Consider the following 19,192-nt stretch of genomic DNA (forward strand, 5'->3'; position numbering starts at 1 on the left):
TGATTGTGATGGCATCAAAGTCTCCGATAGAAAACATGATTGGGGATTTTCTTCCGCCAGCTGAGCCCCATATGTTTTTGCTCTTAATCACCTGATCATCCATGCCAATGTCATCTGGCGGTGATGGCCTCAAGGGATACGTTTCCTCAGCCTCCTCCGGTGATTCGGCGTCAAGATCTTGCTATTGCAGGTCTTGATTCGGAGATCGCTGACCCTTCATACGTTTATTAGTCATCTTCAACCTCTTCTCTGAGGAAGAATTAATCTTCCTCTTCTTCGTCAAGCGGCTCAGGTGTTGTCGGAGGCATTACTTCCTCGATGACCTTCTCCACTTCTGTTTGTTTTCGGCAGTATCTTGAATGGTTCAGGCTTTCGTCAAAATCTTTTTTACGTTGAAATTTATGAGGCTGCCAGGCCAGGTCCTCTCTGGACTGGAAACAAGCATCCTAGGACCGGTTTCGGGGTTTCACCCCTCATCAGCCAGGATAGCTTGACCCCAGTGGGATGGAGAGCACAAGACCCACGTCTGGGCATACCGGTCCCATTCGGGGTGACAAATGCAAAAACAACAATTGGACAGAATGTAGAATAATATCATAAATTCACCCCAGTACAGAGATCTGGGCCTAAATCCATCGTTTTTTTGCTCCCCATTCCATTTTGAACCCAGCCATATGCAAATCAGTCTTGACCCTGTGCCCAATGGGAACAGTCCAGCCTGAACTGCCAGTGGTGGCCCGGATGCTTTATGTTTTATGGAAGCGGGTTTTGTGGGTAAAGTGGCTTTTGTACTCACTGCACCGTGACCGGCTGGAATGCCTTGGGACTCCAATTCTATCTACAGCTTGGAATCGGAATCTTGAACAGAGAAGGACTCTTCTTCTGCTGCTGAAGTTTCCATTTCTCCTTGTTCCGAAGATATCGGGGTTTCTTCAATGTTTTGTAGCTGCATTTCCTTCCATCGAACCAGACTGTCTCAGAGGTTTTTCTTCGAGCGGAGATAAACACAAGTTACAAAGTTTGTGGAGGCCGGTGCACGGATACTTGGAATGGCACCGAGGGCAGAATTGGAACGGAGTCCGTTCCATCAGCGAATTTACTTGATGTTAAAGTTTCGAGTGGAATTAAAGAACGGGCTAGGCTCGAAGGCCGCAGTTGGAGGTTTGTTGATCCTACGCAGATTGTCCTGATTTTCAACATGAGGAGAATGGGAAACACGTCCGAAACAATACAGACAAGGGTACATTGGGTGGTGAACTGAAGGGGTTCCAAAGAACGGTTTCGACCCGGAGCACAGCAGACCACGTCCGAACCCTTTGGCGGAAAGAAAATAATCTGACAATGGAATTGATGCCCAGGCACACTATCACCAAAAGGAGGAGTCCCCTTACCTCGTGACTGGAAAAGACTTCTTCGAAGAAAAACAACTTGCAAACATCCGGACCCAACACTAGATGGCAAGAATATGCAAAACATGTGTTTCTACAGCACACATGCCTCGAACAATACACTCTCTTTTTAGAGTAAATAGTGAAAGGATGAGCTCATTCAGTTTGCCCTCAATGAACCTGTAAACAGGATACAGGGTTTGTGATTAGGCCCTGTTAATTCGCTGGTTAAAACTTAAAGATTTGAATCTTGTTATAGGGCTACTGTACCAAGGATCTGCCAACCTGTTGAACTTTTGAAAGCTGTACATGTATATAATAACCAATGTTGAAGAATAGGTAAAACATTCTCTGTATATTATCAAAGTAAAATTCAAAGCACTTTGTATTCCAAAATTAATCAAAATCCAAAAAGTTTGTTCCCGCCACCATTGAAGTATAAAGTAAAAGGGAACATGCCAGAAATCCAAAGTACCTTTCGATTTCTCTGGAATATTTTGGGACGACTGGCTTTCAGATATTACAGAGACAGATAAACCTTCATCTGAGATTAATTCTTGCTCAGCATCTGCAGAACAACGGTACTGTTAGAAGCTAAGCACATACATTGGAGAAATCATGCAGGAAGATTAGTGGTTTCACATGTGTAAACAGGTATCAAACATACCACAAAGTGAATTGTTAGCAGCTAGGACTTCAACAAGAGCCATGAATACTATTTAATAAACGGTTCTTCCTATACTATGTGCAGAGACCAAGTAGGGAGAGTGGCAAATGGGCTATACAAAAAGTTAGTCAGCTGAACATGCAGTATTATTGAGAATTAATAACATTCCAAGCACATTTAGAAAATAAGTCTCCATCAAGAAACACACTTTACTTTCAAACCAGCCTGTACAAAATAAGTTCAACAAGTACATGAAGAAGTCCCAACTGTACAGGAAAATTCAGCAGAACTTCATTCCCTTGTTAAGATAGGTACTCAAGGATATCCTTCTTCTAAGTAAGGATCATTCACAATAAGCTTGTTTTCTTGTAAAGAACACCGATGCCTGTCAATCATGTCTGCCAGATAAATTTATTAATCAAAAGTTTTAGACTGGGAGAATCTGTGTTGGGAAAGAACCAATAACCCAATAAGCCATAAGATTTTATTCTCCTTGCTTCTAATATTTAAGTTCTTTAACTTGGAACCAGTGCTTACTTGGTAAATTGGATGGGTCTTAGGGGCCAGAGCCCTCACTGTTGAATACCAAAGATGCTTTGTCTTGATTCCACCTGCACCCTCTTTCCTCCATCACCAGACACGTATTGTCTCTTTAGCAGGTTAACTCTTTAATCCCTGCTTTGTTATTTTTAGGTCTCGCCTAGCGACGCAACGCATGCGCGCTGCCCGCCTTGGCGAGATCTATTGTCGTCGGTTTTTCGGCGGAAGGGGGACAGGAGATGTGCGCGCACGGACAGGCGATGTGCACGTGCACATCTCCTGTCCGGGCGCGTGCGCCCGCACATCTCCTGTCCCCTTCCCCCCAAAAAACAGTTAAACTCTCGCACTGTGTGCAGGGCTTGTTAAGGATTTCTCTGGAGTGCTTTATAGTGAGTACATGATGATGGATTATGTAAATCCAGTTCCAAGGATGGAGTTAAGAGCCTAATTGGACTAACGGTGTAGGCGGAGTTGAGTCGCAAAAGTAAGTTGCTTCCGTGTACTAGCTTCTATGTACAGTGTGACTGTAACAATTTGGTGGTGTTGGTGTTGTACCTGGAAATGTTTTTCTGATTTAGCAGCACCTCCTCTTCTTCACATGTAGCACTCATTATTCTTCTGTTTCCTTTTCATCAGCAGGAAAATATATTTACCGCCGACTAGTACTCATTAAGAGATACTTAGCTCTTAGCTTTTAAAGTCCGTCTTTACAAATATTATAATGCAACTCTCTATGGCAACATTGCTAGTAACTGGTAACCCAGCTTATCATTTCCTCTGATAAAACTAGACCTGTATGTCATTAGACACCTGTACGTCTCCTAAGACCTGATCTATCCATTACATTTAACATCACCTTTCCTAAACATAAGCTTCAGTATTGAATCTTCCAACAAGCAACCATGCCAAAATCCACTCGCCCGCTCGCATATGCGAGGTAGAATTAATAAGGACGAGCTATTTTTAGGTCCTACTCGCCCTTTCTGGCGAGTAGGAAAACAAACTAACTTTTATCCTCTGTCTTTAAAAACGGAGCAAATGTGATAAGTTAACAAGATTTAAAGGCATTTTTATTGCTCACAAAGCTAACGAGCAATAAAGATGCCTTTCAATCTTGTTAACTTGTCACATTTGCTCCGCTTTCAGAGACGGAGGTCAAGTAGGGTGAAGTTAGGTCGAGGAGATTTTTGAAGGTACTAGACCTGCAGGACTAGTACCATTTTTCGGATTTTTCGAGCCCTGCATGTGTCTATATAATTATTAATGGACTGTGTCTGTGCTGTCCATACCCTCTCCCCACTCCAATTCTGCAACTACACATTCCCTCCCTCTTATCAACCAACAAACACAACTGTACTTTTTAATTTTTGATGCACTCTCACAAACATGAGTGCTTCACCTCTGCTCTGATAGAACTAGGATCTCAGAATGAGTGTGGTATTACACCAGTGTGGTAATCACCTACACAGAGTACTATATCTGTAACTGTATGTATTTTTTATTTTTTTTGCGACAATTGTTCACAGTCTTAAAAAAGCCACAAGCATGCGAGCTAGCGAAGAGTGAAACATGCGTTGGCTGTTCTCTTCTCAGTCTTTTTCAGAAGTAGACAACATGATTAAACAAGCATTTGCAATGCAATAGGTCTCGCATTTATGCATGTTTAAGCTATTGGCATTGTAATGACAATGCCTTTTATTTATAGTTTTAAAAAACCAAAACAAATACAAGTTAGTCATTTACAATGCCAATAGCTATAAATCACGTAAATGTGAGACCTATTGCGTTGCAAATGCTTGTTATATCTTACTCTTCACCCTCCCGTTCTCCCTCTTATGCTGGAACACAGTCTGATAAGGTAAAATAAGCCCAGAATCCCACAAACTAGTGCAGGTCCCCACCACCTCCAACCACTGGCACAAACTAAATACTGCATGGGAAATGTATGTATAAAAGACAAATGTGGAACGGAATCTGAAGCAATATACAATAACATATTTAGGGGCAAGGGCACTTGCTTTTGACTGTAGTATAGATACAGTTAAACTAACTAAGAACTAGATGCTTTTGATCTTCACTAAGGAACGGATGATGTGCCAGAGAAATGAGAATGCATTTACAGTTTCCCATCATTAGTACACTGCTTTCTAGCAGGAATTATACCAATAACAGATTGCTCAATCTCTTTTCTCGCTAGTTATCCAGAGCAGCATTTAAGTTAGTCTGCAATTGTTAAAATATCGCCCTAGTTGAATAGATGACAAGGACACATCAATATGTTACTACTACTGATCTACAACTTTAAAGACTGTGCATTGTGCAATGGGAAAATGCAACGTTGCAATTCTCTCTGATCTGTTATCTGCCTATCAACATGGATTCATCATGTGTCTGAATGAACCAGAAAATATTACCACAGCTCTTACACTAAAAGTTTGTGCTCGCCCAGTTGAGAACACCCTGCCGGATGCTAAAAAGGCCTTTGACAAGGCCACATTAGGTTTGTTAAGAAGGCAATGACCAGATGTACGACTCCAAACTGATAAAAAAAAATTACTCACAGCTCTTATGTTGATCGGTCAGACTGTGGAGGTAGGACACGCCATGGCTGTTCCTCCTCCACTGTTTAATTTGGTGCAATTTAATCTGATCCTATAATTTTCACTATCCAAACTGCAGCAAAAATTGTCTGACGTGTTATAATTTTTCTGGCATTCCAGACACTGGTCTTTGTGGACAGAACTGGCATCATTACAGGAGATGCCAAATCCCTTGTTTCGGTAATAAAGTACACAGCAGCAAAGTCTTCAATGTAACTAAAATTCATTTTATTTGCCTCAACTTCAAAGATTTTAAAACTGAAAGAGGATACGGAGTAACTGTGTTAAACTACACTCTTATCAATCACAAACTGTGGCTACTTCAGTAGAGCAAAGAACAAACATGTTTTTCCAGGATGTGTCATGGAGGATTCGGTTGAAACAAGTTACACACCTGTAACTACAGTTCTTCAGATTTGGTATGAGGGTGCTTTCCAATGTTGGCCTTCGACTAGATTGTACTTAGCCCTGATGTCCCCAAGAGCAGTGTGTTGAGTCCAGTTCCACTTTGAGACTCAATTCCGGCATAATGACTCTGCTGTTGAAATCCCATTACTTACATCGAACAGAGACCACCCCCAACTTCACTTTCAGCCTTCCAAACAACAAATCAACTCTAGTAATGACCTGGAGGATTACAAGTTCTCACAGCACACTCATAACTTCATCCATAAACATACCTCCTCCCCGATTAGCGGGCGAATTTATGTTCTGTACACCTTGCTCCATATCCATCATATAATCTGGTCCAACCTCTGAAACCTCCATACCAAAACTTAATTTCTATGCAACTAGCCATCCAACTGACAAATTGTACATACATTGTTTGATGTTATCAAAAACACTTTTTATAGAAGGGCTTCAGATTATGAAGTTGACGCTATGAAGGTGAGTATTTGTAAATCAGGAAAAAGCCAATGACGGGGCCTTGGCTCTAGCCAAGTGTGCATACATTTGACCATGAGGGAAAACTTAATGCATCAGCAGTATCCTGACTGAAATACATGACACAGAAGACGGCTCCATCCGACAAGAATAGTATTTCTGATGAAGATCCTCCTACCACATGTGGAACCCACCAATGCATATCTGGAAGAGGAGCAGAGAATGCAATGATTTAGGTGTTACAAAGGATCCTCTACTTTAGTTTATTTCAAAACCATTTAAATGCCCAAGGTTTCATTCTGCAAATGAAGCAGACTGTAAAGAAAATGAAGAGAGATTTGAAAAATGTAAAAACTGAACTGTTTTTGGCAAAAAAGTGAAAGATTCCAAGCATTACTGCCAGCCATTTGATAGCAATATACTGTCTGCCAGACAAAGACCGCAATACAGCCTCCCATTTGGGAAAAGTAACCAAACTAAGGAGCACAAACCTGTGAACTGCTTAAAGTCACTGGTGGGCATGTACTCAATCTGCTTGTGAGAGAGTACTTGCCAAAAGGAATTACTATATTTCTAGGCTCAAACTGACGGACGGGCGGTTCGCTCCGCAGAAAAATTATTTCTGAAATTCCCAAATCTTGTCACCAACCTAGTTCTTTCAGTTACTAGAGCTTTCCAAGCCCAGTGGACTTAAAATATCCGAGAATCAGAGCAGGCAACATAGAATTCTGCAGACTAAACTTTATATCCACCAGAATCAACAATTTGTATGGAGGTCCTCATGTATCAAAGACGATTTACCCAAACTACGATTAACCACCAATCTTTAAACAAAGTTTCTGCTGTGGTACTTGAGCCTAGTCCCTACAATTGAAAATGTATAAAGGACGATCAAGTGGTTGTCTTGCAAAGGTCTAAGATACCCCTTCTTACATATGCAGCAGTGACCACCGAGTCCAGAGTAGAGCACACTTATTAATTAAGGCAGATTTATTTTGGCTGCCTTTTAGCACTCCTCAATGGCTAGCAGTGCCATAAAATTGTGTGTTTTGTTACCGTTGCAAACTTACAACTCCCACAAACAACAAAAAGTGGACAGTCAGACTTGAAATAGTCTAGTCATTTTCAGAAGCAGTTTATAGATCCCTACAGATGACTTCAAAACTCCACCTTAAATGTATGTAGCTGAGAAAATGCTTGACAATCTCTGAACATGAGTAGTAAACATTCACAAGCCTTTTTTCCCCACAGCAATAGCTCGCCAGTATTGCCACACAACTCCAGTTGTAGCTCTGTCCGAACAGGATGTAATGACATAAGGCTATACGTGGCGAGTCAGGGTCAGTTTCTTGCTTTTTTGCTGCGACAAACACCGAGGAATGTGGTGAGGAACTGAGAGAGTATAACAAAGGAGGCCATAATGGCACATGTAGCATAGCACACATCGGGATCTTAATGCGATCCTCACTAACTCAAAAGGGAGGAGAGGGTGATTAGGAACCTGTAGTGAGTTATAGTATCCACTAATAATACGGTTACTTAAGGTAAGTAACTTTCTTTTCAGGTAAACAGTTCTTCCCACAAATTAATTCTTGTCCTTATGAAAACGTTCAAAACAAATTAACCTCTTCAAATCCTAACACAGGAGGTGGGATTGAGTAGTGCTGATTAACGGAGGAATTCATACAATAGAGTCTTGGCATGAGATCTGTTACTGCACCTGAGCTGTGAGATAGTAATGTTTAGCAACGCTATGGAAAAGACCACGTAGTGATCTGGCATATATGAGCCATTGAGACACCCCCTGGTAAGAGAGTAGAGGCTCACATGGCCCTTGTAGACTGTGCATGAATGTCAGCCTTGTGGAGCTTTTTGTCCAAGACGTAATCCAATAAGAAATAGTATGCTTTGTTACCACTTGCATTTCTTGGCTCCAGCGAAACCCTCAAAGAGCTGATCATCCTCTCTTTCCTGTCTTGAATGCTCAATGTAGTAAGAGGCAGCACACCTGGGGTCCGGTCTATGTAATGTCTCCTTCTTAGAATTAGAAGAAAGAAGGATGGAAGCAAGATAGAAGGCAAACACAGCCTTTGGCTAAACCGACGGGTAGGTAAGAAGATTCAGCTTGTCTGTGGATAAGGCAGTAAAAGATAGACCGAGCAACTGGGCTTTGACCTTAGATGCTGATGTGTCTGCCACCAATACAACTACAGTGCACGGTTTAAAACGCTGAAACCATAAGGAAGGGTAACACTCAATTTAAATCTAACTGCGAGGGCCTGGGCAGAAAAAAATCCATGCAACCAAAGGCGCCCTGAAATTAGAGCGTTAATCGAGAAGGCACATGAAGACGAACAGTGCAGCGAAATATGCTTTCACTTTGGCATCTGCCAAGCCTTGTTCAGAAAGCTGAAGCGCAGAACATCAGAAAGATTAGACTGGAATTAAGCCCAGTGAACCACACCACGATAACAATGTAGGTCAGAGGCACAAATGGAACCACTTGGTAGCAGGTTACTGGGATAAAAATCACTACTTCTTGTGGCAAACAAAAGATCTCTAATGAGAACATTTAATCTCAACACATGCATGTGAAACATCTGGGGACTGGGCTGGAAGACCTGACCATCCTACTGTGAAAGCAGAACTTTTCTGTGTGGGAGGGAGAAAAGCGAATTAAAGCGGCGTTTCAACAGATCAGCATACCAAACCATATTTGTTCAACATGGGGCGATAAGAATCAGTTGTGCTTGGTCTTCTTGCACCTTCTGCGGGGAATGGGGGACAGACAGCAGAACCTGTGGGTAGTAGCTGAACCTGAAGGTGTCCCCTAGGGAACCTTTCAGAGGCAAGGGCAGGGCACAGAATAGGTGAAACTCCCTGTTCAGAGCCGTGGCAAAGTGGCCTATGCAGGAACTTCCTAAATCTGAGATCATGTCCTTCACTTCGCATGAAGGTCCCACCTGTGGTGTTCCCGTGTAAGGTGAATTAAGACATCTCAAACGCACAGAAGGTGATTTGAGGAATCCTTGCAATTCATCTAACCAGTGGCAATTGCTCAGGTTAGCATTCCAAGCCATTGTTCTTTTGTCCACCATGCCACCTCAGTTTGGACTGAGCCATATGCAAGTCAGTCTTGACCCTCACCATACAGTGTTATATTATCTGATGTTGCCATATCTTGGGAAGATAGAACCAGGACTGGAATTGCCTGGAGCTACCTGGCAGAGTTTGAGAGCTACTGTGGGGAAAGAAATTCCCGATCCAGTCTAGCACCTGGAGGATATTCAAATGGTGAGGAATTTGTGGGATGAAGTATCCATCAGAACTGACCAATGTTCAGGTGGACGCGATCTGCACCAAGTGGCATTGCCCTTTAAACCATCACATCAACTAACAAAACATACAGGGGCACATTCTATCACAATTTAGTGCAAACTCATCTATGGATACCTACGCCAGAAAAACAAAAATCCATTCAAACTTCAAATGCAACTTGATTTCCTGCCAACGATCTTCCTCCTTTCACACAAAAAGTCCTCTCATTTAATTAAGACGTTCTATTTGGTTTTGTTTTATTTTTTTTAAAGGGGGCATTTTGCAAATTTCCTCAAGAATAATGCTAGGTGAATGCATTGTAACTGGTCCATATAACAGGACACTGTCAGACTGACCTTCTAAACCCAGCTGCCGGCGTTCAATTTCTTTCTTATACTTTTCCATTTCATTCTCCGTGAGATCACTGAAAGGGTTGGGTGGTGCCGGAGGGGAAAGTTCATCTTCTTCAAACTGCATTGGCTGCAAAGTAAAGTAAACCATTAGCACACATTATTTGTTGAGAAACCATCTGCGATTGGTCATGTGGGTGGTAAAGGTGAAGAAGCAAGCATTCAACAGCATTCAGAAACGTTTTTAAATATTCAAAACGTGAAAAGGACATGTGAGCATGTAATCAATTAGGAAATATGTTTTTAACCAGTCCCAAGAACTGTAACAATACACACAAATGTTCAACCACAGCTGGTCAAATTGCAAAGCAATTACAGAGCGTTGTAGCATCAATTCACTTATTGGGTAAAGATAGTGAAATATGGGATTCCTTATAGGAAGTATCAAATACAGACCTGTCTTGCCTCATTGCAGATGCAATACCATCCTTTCCCAGCTAAGCTGGCCAAAGGTAAAAGTGACTCCCTCATATTTTATACCTCATAGCAATAGTAAATTTCTAAACAGAGCATGGTACTGCACAGGACAGTCTGAAGTTTGGACAAGTCAACTTACTCCTCAAAAGATATGCCGACTTCCTACTGAAAAACTTGCAATGGTCCGAACCTGTCACTCATTTTTAACATGTACAGAGGATGACAAGTTCATTAAAAACTTTACATTACCCGGATCCGTTTTTAATTACACCGGGAAGGAATCCACTCTAAATAGGACACGCATCCACAGACCATAAGATAGCTTCCTCACTTCGAACATACACGGATTGAGAGCCAGGGTCAATTATCAGTAGCACAGTAGTCTATTTTAGTGTAATTCTGTAAAAGAGTTTACAATAAAATGCCACATCCCCAAACATGGTTCGAATCATGCCTGGTCATCCGTTTCAACACAAATATCCCAGCAAACAACCTCTCCAGCAAGGAGTTCCACAAGTATCAATGCATTCTGCAACACTCTGAATGCTATACATTGAACTGCCCGGCCATCTATACACAAATGACATGCAGTCATTGCTATATACTGGAGACCCACCAATCATGGGTGTCTTTACAACACCTTAAACTGAATCTTTTGAACAGAGATCCTCCATACAGCCCCATTCCAGTTCAATATTGGCAAGAGGCAACCAATCTAATCGGGGACAAACTCTTTATTGTAATGCGTGAAATCACTAGGTTCACTACAGACAAAAACCCAAATTTACAGTCCTACATCAAAGATATAGTAAAGCATCAAATTAGACTTTTAAGTGCAACAAAGCCCGCCCCCCCTCCCCCCAGACCTTCAGATGACTTCAAAACTGTCATCCAATCTCTTGTGCTCTCTAGACTTGCCAATAGCACCTTCATTTTTACTGGGATCCCCAAAATCACCTGGCTCCTTTAAAAGCAGCCCTGAATGCAGATGATTAACCGATTACAGGAACTAGAAGATCCAACCATATAACTCCATCTCTCTGCACCTTGAGATGGCTTCCCTTGGACATAAGAAGCATAATGGAACCCGTTAGGAATGTTTTTTTTTATGGAGTGATCCTCAATCCTACCCACCCTCAAAACCAGAAAAAGTTATCTTCCCCTTCAGCACCTTCAAAATAGAGCTCAAAGCAGAGCTATTTCCACACCACTTCAAAAGAGGTCAACCAGTCATTTAGATTGGCTTTTAAATATCTAACTCATGCCTAAACCACTCTGAACAGCAAATGTTAAGTTTCATCTTGGGAGGTGCTTCGTACAGGCTACATCCACTCTTATCCCAGGGTTTCTTATTCCTTTCCTAGAAATGTACACAATGGTGACTTTCATTTTGGAGGAAACCATATAGCCTCTTGTTACACTAGGTTATCACCACTGAAAAATTTGCAAGTTTTAAGTAAACCTCTTAGAGCACCTTTAGGGTGGGTTTTCGGCACGCTATATAAAACTGCACATGAATAAGTAAAGGGGTAATAGTCCTTTGAAGCATGTGGAAAGTCATCAGAGAAGTAGGTGTTAGGGCTGCACTGTGTTTGCAGATCATAGTAAATAGAGTAGAGTAGCCAGAACCAGGTGGCAGCTTACAACCAGGATAACCCCAGAGCAAAGTGAGAGATGCCTGACCGAATCCAGTAGTCTAGGAGAGTTGAGGAGCCACCGATATTGGAATAAGCAGACAGTGCTGGCCAGAACCCGAAATGTGAGTGGCCATAGATACTGGCATTAGTACGGTCGTGGTGGGAGACTTCTTACATGATCCAGTCATCCAGGAAAGTGGATATCTGAATTTGCTCGGTGACACTGCTGACCAGGTCCGGTAGTGCAGGAGGGTTGAAAAGTCAGACATGGAATTGGCAGCATGAGTTAAAGCCTCTTGTCGACTGACACACTAAACATTAAAAAAAAAAATTACCCTGCGTATTCTCTCACGTTGCTATGATAAAGTTGCTTGCTTCTTTCGCATATAGCCGAGCACACTCGATGTTTCCTGCCTATGTGTCCAGCCATTGCTTTATTTACACTTCCAACCCGTTAGCTGATCAGTTGGCCTTGCTGAAGCGGCATTCTTGCTTCACACAGATGACTCGACTCATTCTAGTGCCTATAAGTAGTACATAAAACAGGGCTTTCTCACATGCAAATAATGTAATTTGCCTCTAATTTTGCCTCTTCAGATTACATGCTACCTCAAAACGCCTCCCCCCCCCCATATATTCCTAAAACACTGCTAAAAGACTGATGTTAAGACTTGAAACCGTTTCCTCTCCTCTCTTCCTTTCTTTCTATCTTCCATCCCCTGCATGCCTCGCCTGGACACTATCGGGTGTTTTCTCTCCTTCGTATCTTGATGTACTCCCTCCCGACCTTCCATCCTCTGCATGCCTCCTACCTGAGAGCACTACCAACTCTGTTATCTGCATGAATCTCTATTATCATATTTGTGCAAATTGCTCACACCTTACTATATCGCTCACAACTCCTTTTTCTTTGAAACTTTATCGTTGCAACCCAACAAAACCTATTCACCTCTAGCCTCCTCATTGCACCAATTAATTGCATGAACTCACTTAAGCACACCATTGATAACACATAATGCCCATCAAGGTAATCTCTCATAAATAAACTAGAGTAAATCTGTATACTGGTTTCCCTGAAAGCTCAATACTTATCACAATAACCAACAGTTACCAAAAACCACTGAATTAAGCATTACTAACCTTGAGTTCCGGAGCAGTGTGCCATGTCCTATAAAGCACTGCAATGCCAAATCAGGTATATTAAGCGCTATATGAATGCAACTACAATTGACAATGCTATGAGAGAGTAAATGCATATAGAAGGAAAAAACAACCAAAACTTGCATCCACGGTCAACATGTCTGATGTTGGCATATCCACTGTACACAGTATCTTGGGTAGGATCAATTTGTAAAGCAATGTTCCAGCTGCTTAGTGTAGGAAACCGGATTGTAAAACTATGGGTAAGAGGCTGTGTGTGTGCTTCCAGAAGACCTACAAAAGCAGACTCTTAAAAAGAGAATCGGTTTCTGTGAAGATGCCCTTGCTCACCTTTATCTTAGCACAAGTAGCAATGCTCTCTTCATAGTAATTGCATGCGCTAAATGTGCCACAACTGCTAGTCAAACAAAAAACATGCTTAAGAAATAAAGAATTTAAGTGGTCCAAACCAAGTTTGGTAAAGAACAAAAAGATAAGTAGTAGAACAGAACAATTGATGGCAAAGCCAATAAGTATGGCCCATAACTAAAAGTGCTGCTTCAGTCACTTGTGACTTTAGGCACTCAATACATCATCATAAGTGCACTCAGATAGTCATTGCACTCTTGCATTCATCCACCATTGACTCATTCTTACATTCACCCACTTAACCATCCACAATAAAAGCACATAAAAGCTCAACATGCATATGCAAGATAAATTCGACTAAAAGTACAACAAGGAAAAAAATGATTCCGCCTAAATCGTAGACTGGAATATAAAAATGTAAATGAAACATAACAGCAGGTGGCCATCTTGCAATTAGGTTGGTATCCTTATCTCCATTCCTTGGAGAAGTACAAGGACATCAAACAGACTAGTGTAGGGGATTGGTGGCCACAATTGAAGCACTGCTATGCGTTGACTGAAAAGGATCATGCATTAGAAGCAAAAAAGGACTAAGTGATATGAAGGAGCCTAACATATTGCTCTGTCTTTTAGAATTAATACTAAACTCTTGAAAAGCTCCAACCTGTCCATTGAAACTAAAATATACTTTTTTTGCATAGTTTTTGTTTCTGAATAAAATAAAGTATTTCATAATTTCTGTATTAGTTTAATGTATGCTTGTGGTTTTTTGTGTATTGTTTTGTGCTTCAAATCATAGAACTTGCTTAGGCATGGGTCTTGAGCCATCAAAAGCGATTCAGTAGGGGTCCTCATAATAAGAACCACTGGTATCGAGTATAACCTTTCCCACAAGGCACCTATTGGGTATCCAGTCATAAAATTACAAACTTTTATCCAAATTATAGTTGATAATAAAGAGTGCACATATCCTAGCCTGGGCGTTTATGAGAGTGGGCAACCAACTAAAAAACACATGTCTAGCCCTAGACAGTACTTGTATTCCATGAAAAAATGCTTCTTTAGAATCTTCAATCACATGCAATAACCATCCCCCCTTAAAGGTCTATTGGCTTTAATATATGCTCTTTTCAATAAATACTCCTGGTCTACTGCCATTGTCGGAAATTTTAATAATAAGCGGATCACACTTATGGCCTTGATCATTGGATTAGAACCATAAACAACTCAGTCCTGCTGTACTGAGCACTGGGCAAAAAGTGAACTACAAGCACTCAGGTTCTGCAGACACACTGTTCTGTCCAATGGAATGCAGCACTCAAGGGAGTTTGCCCAACTTCTGCTTCATATCAGGCATCAATGTCCACACACCAACATTTGGTAAAAGTGTTTCTAGTAGATCATGTTGCAGATTTAAATAGATCTGCAAGTGAGGGGTTGGCTATAGAAAAGCCGCGGAGCTGCCACTTCTGAGTGGAATAAACTCTAGGTAGAGAGTAGGGTGCATTTTGCTTTGGCATAGCAAATTCTAATACATTTAACAATACACTGAGCAAGGCCCGCTTTCCCTAGTTGGGGCTGGTCAAATGCTACAAAGAGTTATTTAGTCTTTCAAAGGGTACTGTACAGTCAATTAGGAACATGAGAGTTCTTTTGACATCTAAAGGCTGTACAGGCCTTTTTGCAACCAACTGAGGATTGGCAGGGAAAAACAGGCAAAAGCTCAGACCTAATGAATTGAGTGGCTGAAGGAGAACTGGCGACAGGATCCCCTCTTTTTAGGGAATGAGAAAGTATAGGGAATAAATGCATTGAACCACTGGTCTGGTGGAACAAGCCAACCTGATCCATTTGAAGCAATGCCTGCATTTCGTCCTGCAGCAGGTTTTGGTGGTCTCGGCTGAGGTGGCGATATGTGGTATGAAACTGCAGGCAATATCCGTACATGATAATGGAAAATACCCACTTCTGTGAGTTAATCTCTTCAGATTGAAGATATAACCTTAAACGTAACACAGCAGGCATTAACGTTTGTTGTGGGGAAAGTGGGGGATATCTCCGGCCTTCCCACAGCTATCGCACTTGAAGCTTTGCACAAAATAGGACTTTCCTTAGTGACCCTCTTGAAAGGGCTCTGGTTGGTATACAGGGTATTTTGAGGTGGCTGCTGACTTGGCTCCAGATTGCACTTGCGGTCTCCAAAACCCTGATCTTAAAAGCTGGGTTTGGAGTGCCTCACAGCTTTGTCTTTTTCAGTCTCTTCCTTTATTTTCTTAAACAACCGAAAAGTTGTAGTCAATTAAAGGGCACACTAAGGAGGGGCTGCTGGACTTCAGGTTAGAATCAAGAAACTCACAAGCAGGCAAGCAATTGGAGGAGAAAGGTGTTGTTGGTTTCTCTGGACACGATAGCTATGTCTAAGGAGCACCTTATGGTTGCATTTGAGATGATCCTTCCCTGACAAGCTCCCTTCCCTAAGGGCTCCATCTACTCCCAGGTGTATCGTTATTATCATGACATTAGTCCAACCGAGTTGGCTAGGTGCAACAATGCAAAAGTCCACACAACGGAACTTCTGCCAGGGCATTAATCTGCTTGCTTTCCGTGAGGCAGAATGGGATGGTCTGTACCCGAGCACTCTTGGGCCCACAAGCAAATCTTGTAATACTGGTCACCTGATATATGTGGGGTTCTCTGGGGCCAGTTTAAACTTTTATTTAAATATAGGTGCAACAACCCTAGTTATTATTGGGTCACAAACGTTTTCAGCTCAGTACTTAAAAATGTATTTAACATTGCAATTACTGTACAGATCACTCAGTTTTCGATAGTGTTTCAATGAGAAAGTCCTCCTCTTCCTATACCACATGGAGTTTCACCGTGTAATGGTCCACTACCGAAGTTGGGGCATCTTGGAGATGGACATATTCTTGCCACACCTTGTCTTAGTTTGTTAGAATTGGCTTTTTGAATAAGTCTGGGGCTCGGCAATAGGACCAGAATCTAGAGTGTCTAGGCTTGGCTCCCCAGATCTAGTCTTTTTAGGAAAAGTAAATGCCCTGAGAAGATTGCCTGTTCCAAGGTAAAACAATACTGGTTCTGCTGACGCACATCTGGTGGAGGTTGTGCAGTTTGAAGTTAACAAGCTAAAATGTGCACTGAAACTGGGTTGATGATTTTTTTTGCCTCGCATAAGGCTGCTTGCCTTGTTCTTGAGGCGTTTGGTCACTTAGCACCGCAACCGGAGGCGGATTCCAGGTTGACTTCTGTGACAATCTCGGTTCTAAGGCACACTGGTCATGATATCAAGGCAGAGGTGGAGTACCTCAGCATTGAGGTTCAAGCTCTTTGGCATTTTGGGGCCAAGATCATTGTGGAGCAGTGTTCGGCACAGACTGCCAAGGCTTTCTGGAGGCGGTTCAGGACTAGAGGTATGGCCTATGGTACTAGATGATCTTAAACCTGAAGGCAGACTTTCAAATTGGGAGACAGAATTTGCAAACCCTATGTTGCTCTGCCAACTTACTGCTGCACTTAGGACAAAATTGAAAGGGGAATTGTTCAAACTCTACCCTCCCATGAGTCATTCACAGATGCCTGTCCTCAAAAGGTTCATTTTAATTCAATTCCAAAGTAGTCAGAAATCGCATACTTTTTTTGCGTGTTAAGGGTATCAATTTCAGTCAAGTGATGACAAGGTTTTGACTTCCCGAGCACACAACGTCTAACCTAAAACAACTTGCAACGTCCATGCCAAAAACTAGATGGCAGGAGTGTCCAAAGCATGTAATCTACAGCCGCACCTGGTACAAACGTTCATTTTCTTGTTATCACGTCAAGTGCCAGCTGAACTGTCAACCCAAAAATGAAGGAAATAATGTGACATTCTAGGCAACACAACTTTCTGTCAATCTATCGAGAGTTTCTTTCTCAAGCAAAAAGAAAACAAAAGCACCCCAAGAGTGCACATAGGAGGAGGATATGGCTGTACAAACAGCCACTCTCTTGCAGAGGTATTTTATATGAAGTCTTGTACAGTTAATAATGGAAATCTCAGCTAGTGACCCACAATTAAATATGGTGGGCAGTCACAGTACATGGGACAAAATAAAATTTAAAAATAATTAAACAGGACGAAAGAATACTAGGAAAGGGGTGGCGATATGGAAGAAGGTGGAAAAAAAGAAGCACTACTTTGCACACTCTAATCATACAGAACGTACAGGTGGAAAAGAATAATGAGCTTGCAACATACTTTAAATAATTTAAAGGTAAGGAACCTGTGGCTAGAAGTCTTAATCAGATATGCTTTTTTGTACAGTTTTTCTGTTGGTAAAGCTATGGCTGAGAAAGAAGCAAATTCATTGTTTTACAAGAATCACTAGAGTCCACTGAAAGGCATGGTCAAACCATTGTATCTCCTTTTCCCGCCCTACTTATTTCTATTGAACAGAACGAGGTTCCAGCTAAATTTAATTTGTTAGTTATTAGTTATTTTCTAGAAAACACCACCGCAAATACAGCAATTTTAGGTACAAAACTTTTGATTCAGGTCAAGTAGGTTTTTCTCTAAACCAGGGAACTGAATCAGTAATCCGGAGTACAACAATCTTTATCTTCTTCTGGACTGACTCCATTATGTTCACATTTCCTTGGCTACAAAACTGCAGAACAGTGCATTAGAGACCTAGCACTAAGTGGCTTACAACATTTGTTACATAAGCGCTGAAGTGGTCTCCACGTCCCTTACCAATCAGCTTTACGACTTTCACAATGGTTAAACAGCCTTCTCAGTTTTAAAAGTCGGAGGACATTTTTTCTGGTTACTGGACAATTGCGGTTTATGTTGTTACCACAATTGTATTAAAGGAAGGCTTTATGCATTGCCTTGCCAAAACACTCCAACTGAGTCCAAATATGGCAGTCTGATTCATTCTGGGTCTTAATAAATATTCATCGATTTTTAGTCGTCTTGTTAAAATTTACCAGTGAAAAAGCATGTGTTGATTGACTTCTTACATACATCATAACTCTAATGAAGGCCAATATTTTTGCCCCACAGAAACAGAAGTTACATTCGTGCCAGAGTTCAGAGGTCTTCCACAAAGGCCCAAATGATTATCCCTTCTGGCAGGTGTTTCTCAGATAGAAAGCTGTTTGTTTTCTGTGTTTTTCAACAAAGATTTGAACACTCACTCCCTTCTAAATTGCTAACCACAGATCACCTCCCATTTACAAGTCAAGCAAACACATACTTATCTGTAGATAACCTTTCTTTCCCACCTGGCTGATTTCATGTTTCCTTAACACTACAAGACGTTTGTGAGGAAAAAGTGCACATAATAAATCCAACAAAAAACAACTACTTTCTTAAGAAGCAACATCTTGCTTTTATGATACATTGCTGATATGTCCTGATGGAAACCGTATGTTCAATCAGGACTGATCATATAGTTATTAGGGTATGAAAGCTTTATGAAAACCCTAATGCTATGTATTTGTTCGGATTAATACAAGATGACTCGCTACTCTATTAGACACGGAGAAAAACAACACAAGCCACTGAGTAACGCACTTGCTTGATAATGTGTCATTTTCATAGCTGGTACTCTATTTTGCGGTGCATACCATCCAATACAGTGCATTTTGCCATTACTAGCTTCTTATGTGCCACCACTCATCAGCACATGCCTTACGCTTAACTTTGACAATTCTGCAGCATAAACAGAATTACGTGAGCCTGTAGGTAGTGCTTGAAGCATATCGTGCCAGTTTGAACTTGGGAATCCACAATAATGTACCATGAGTCGTGCTGCACATG

The 19,192-nt window shown here is 41.5% G+C and overlaps 1 protein-coding gene across 7 annotated transcripts in view; it reads right to left on the reverse strand.

Moving 5' to 3' along the window:
* ADD3 (adducin 3) overlaps nucleotides 1-19,192 on the reverse strand; it is a 326,180-nt gene that overhangs the window by 14,914 nt on the left and 292,074 nt on the right. For 4 of the 7 annotated variants that reach the window (XM_085603444.1, XM_085603440.1, XM_085603443.1 and 1 more), the window contains one exon: nucleotides 9,755-9,878. In XM_085603444.1, the coding sequence (XP_085459570.1) occupies nucleotides 9,755-9,878 (124 nt within the window). Of the gene's footprint in view, nucleotides 1-1,863; nucleotides 1,957-9,754; nucleotides 9,879-19,192 lie in introns of all 7 variants that reach the window. The other 3 variants (XM_085603437.1, XM_085603439.1, XM_085603438.1) reach the window with 1 other exon arrangement.

The sequence above is a fragment of the Triturus cristatus genome, chromosome 1_2 (assembly GCF_964204655.1).
Source record: "Triturus cristatus chromosome 1_2, aTriCri1.1, whole genome shotgun sequence".
Lineage (NCBI taxonomy): Eukaryota > Metazoa > Chordata > Amphibia > Caudata > Salamandridae > Triturus > Triturus cristatus.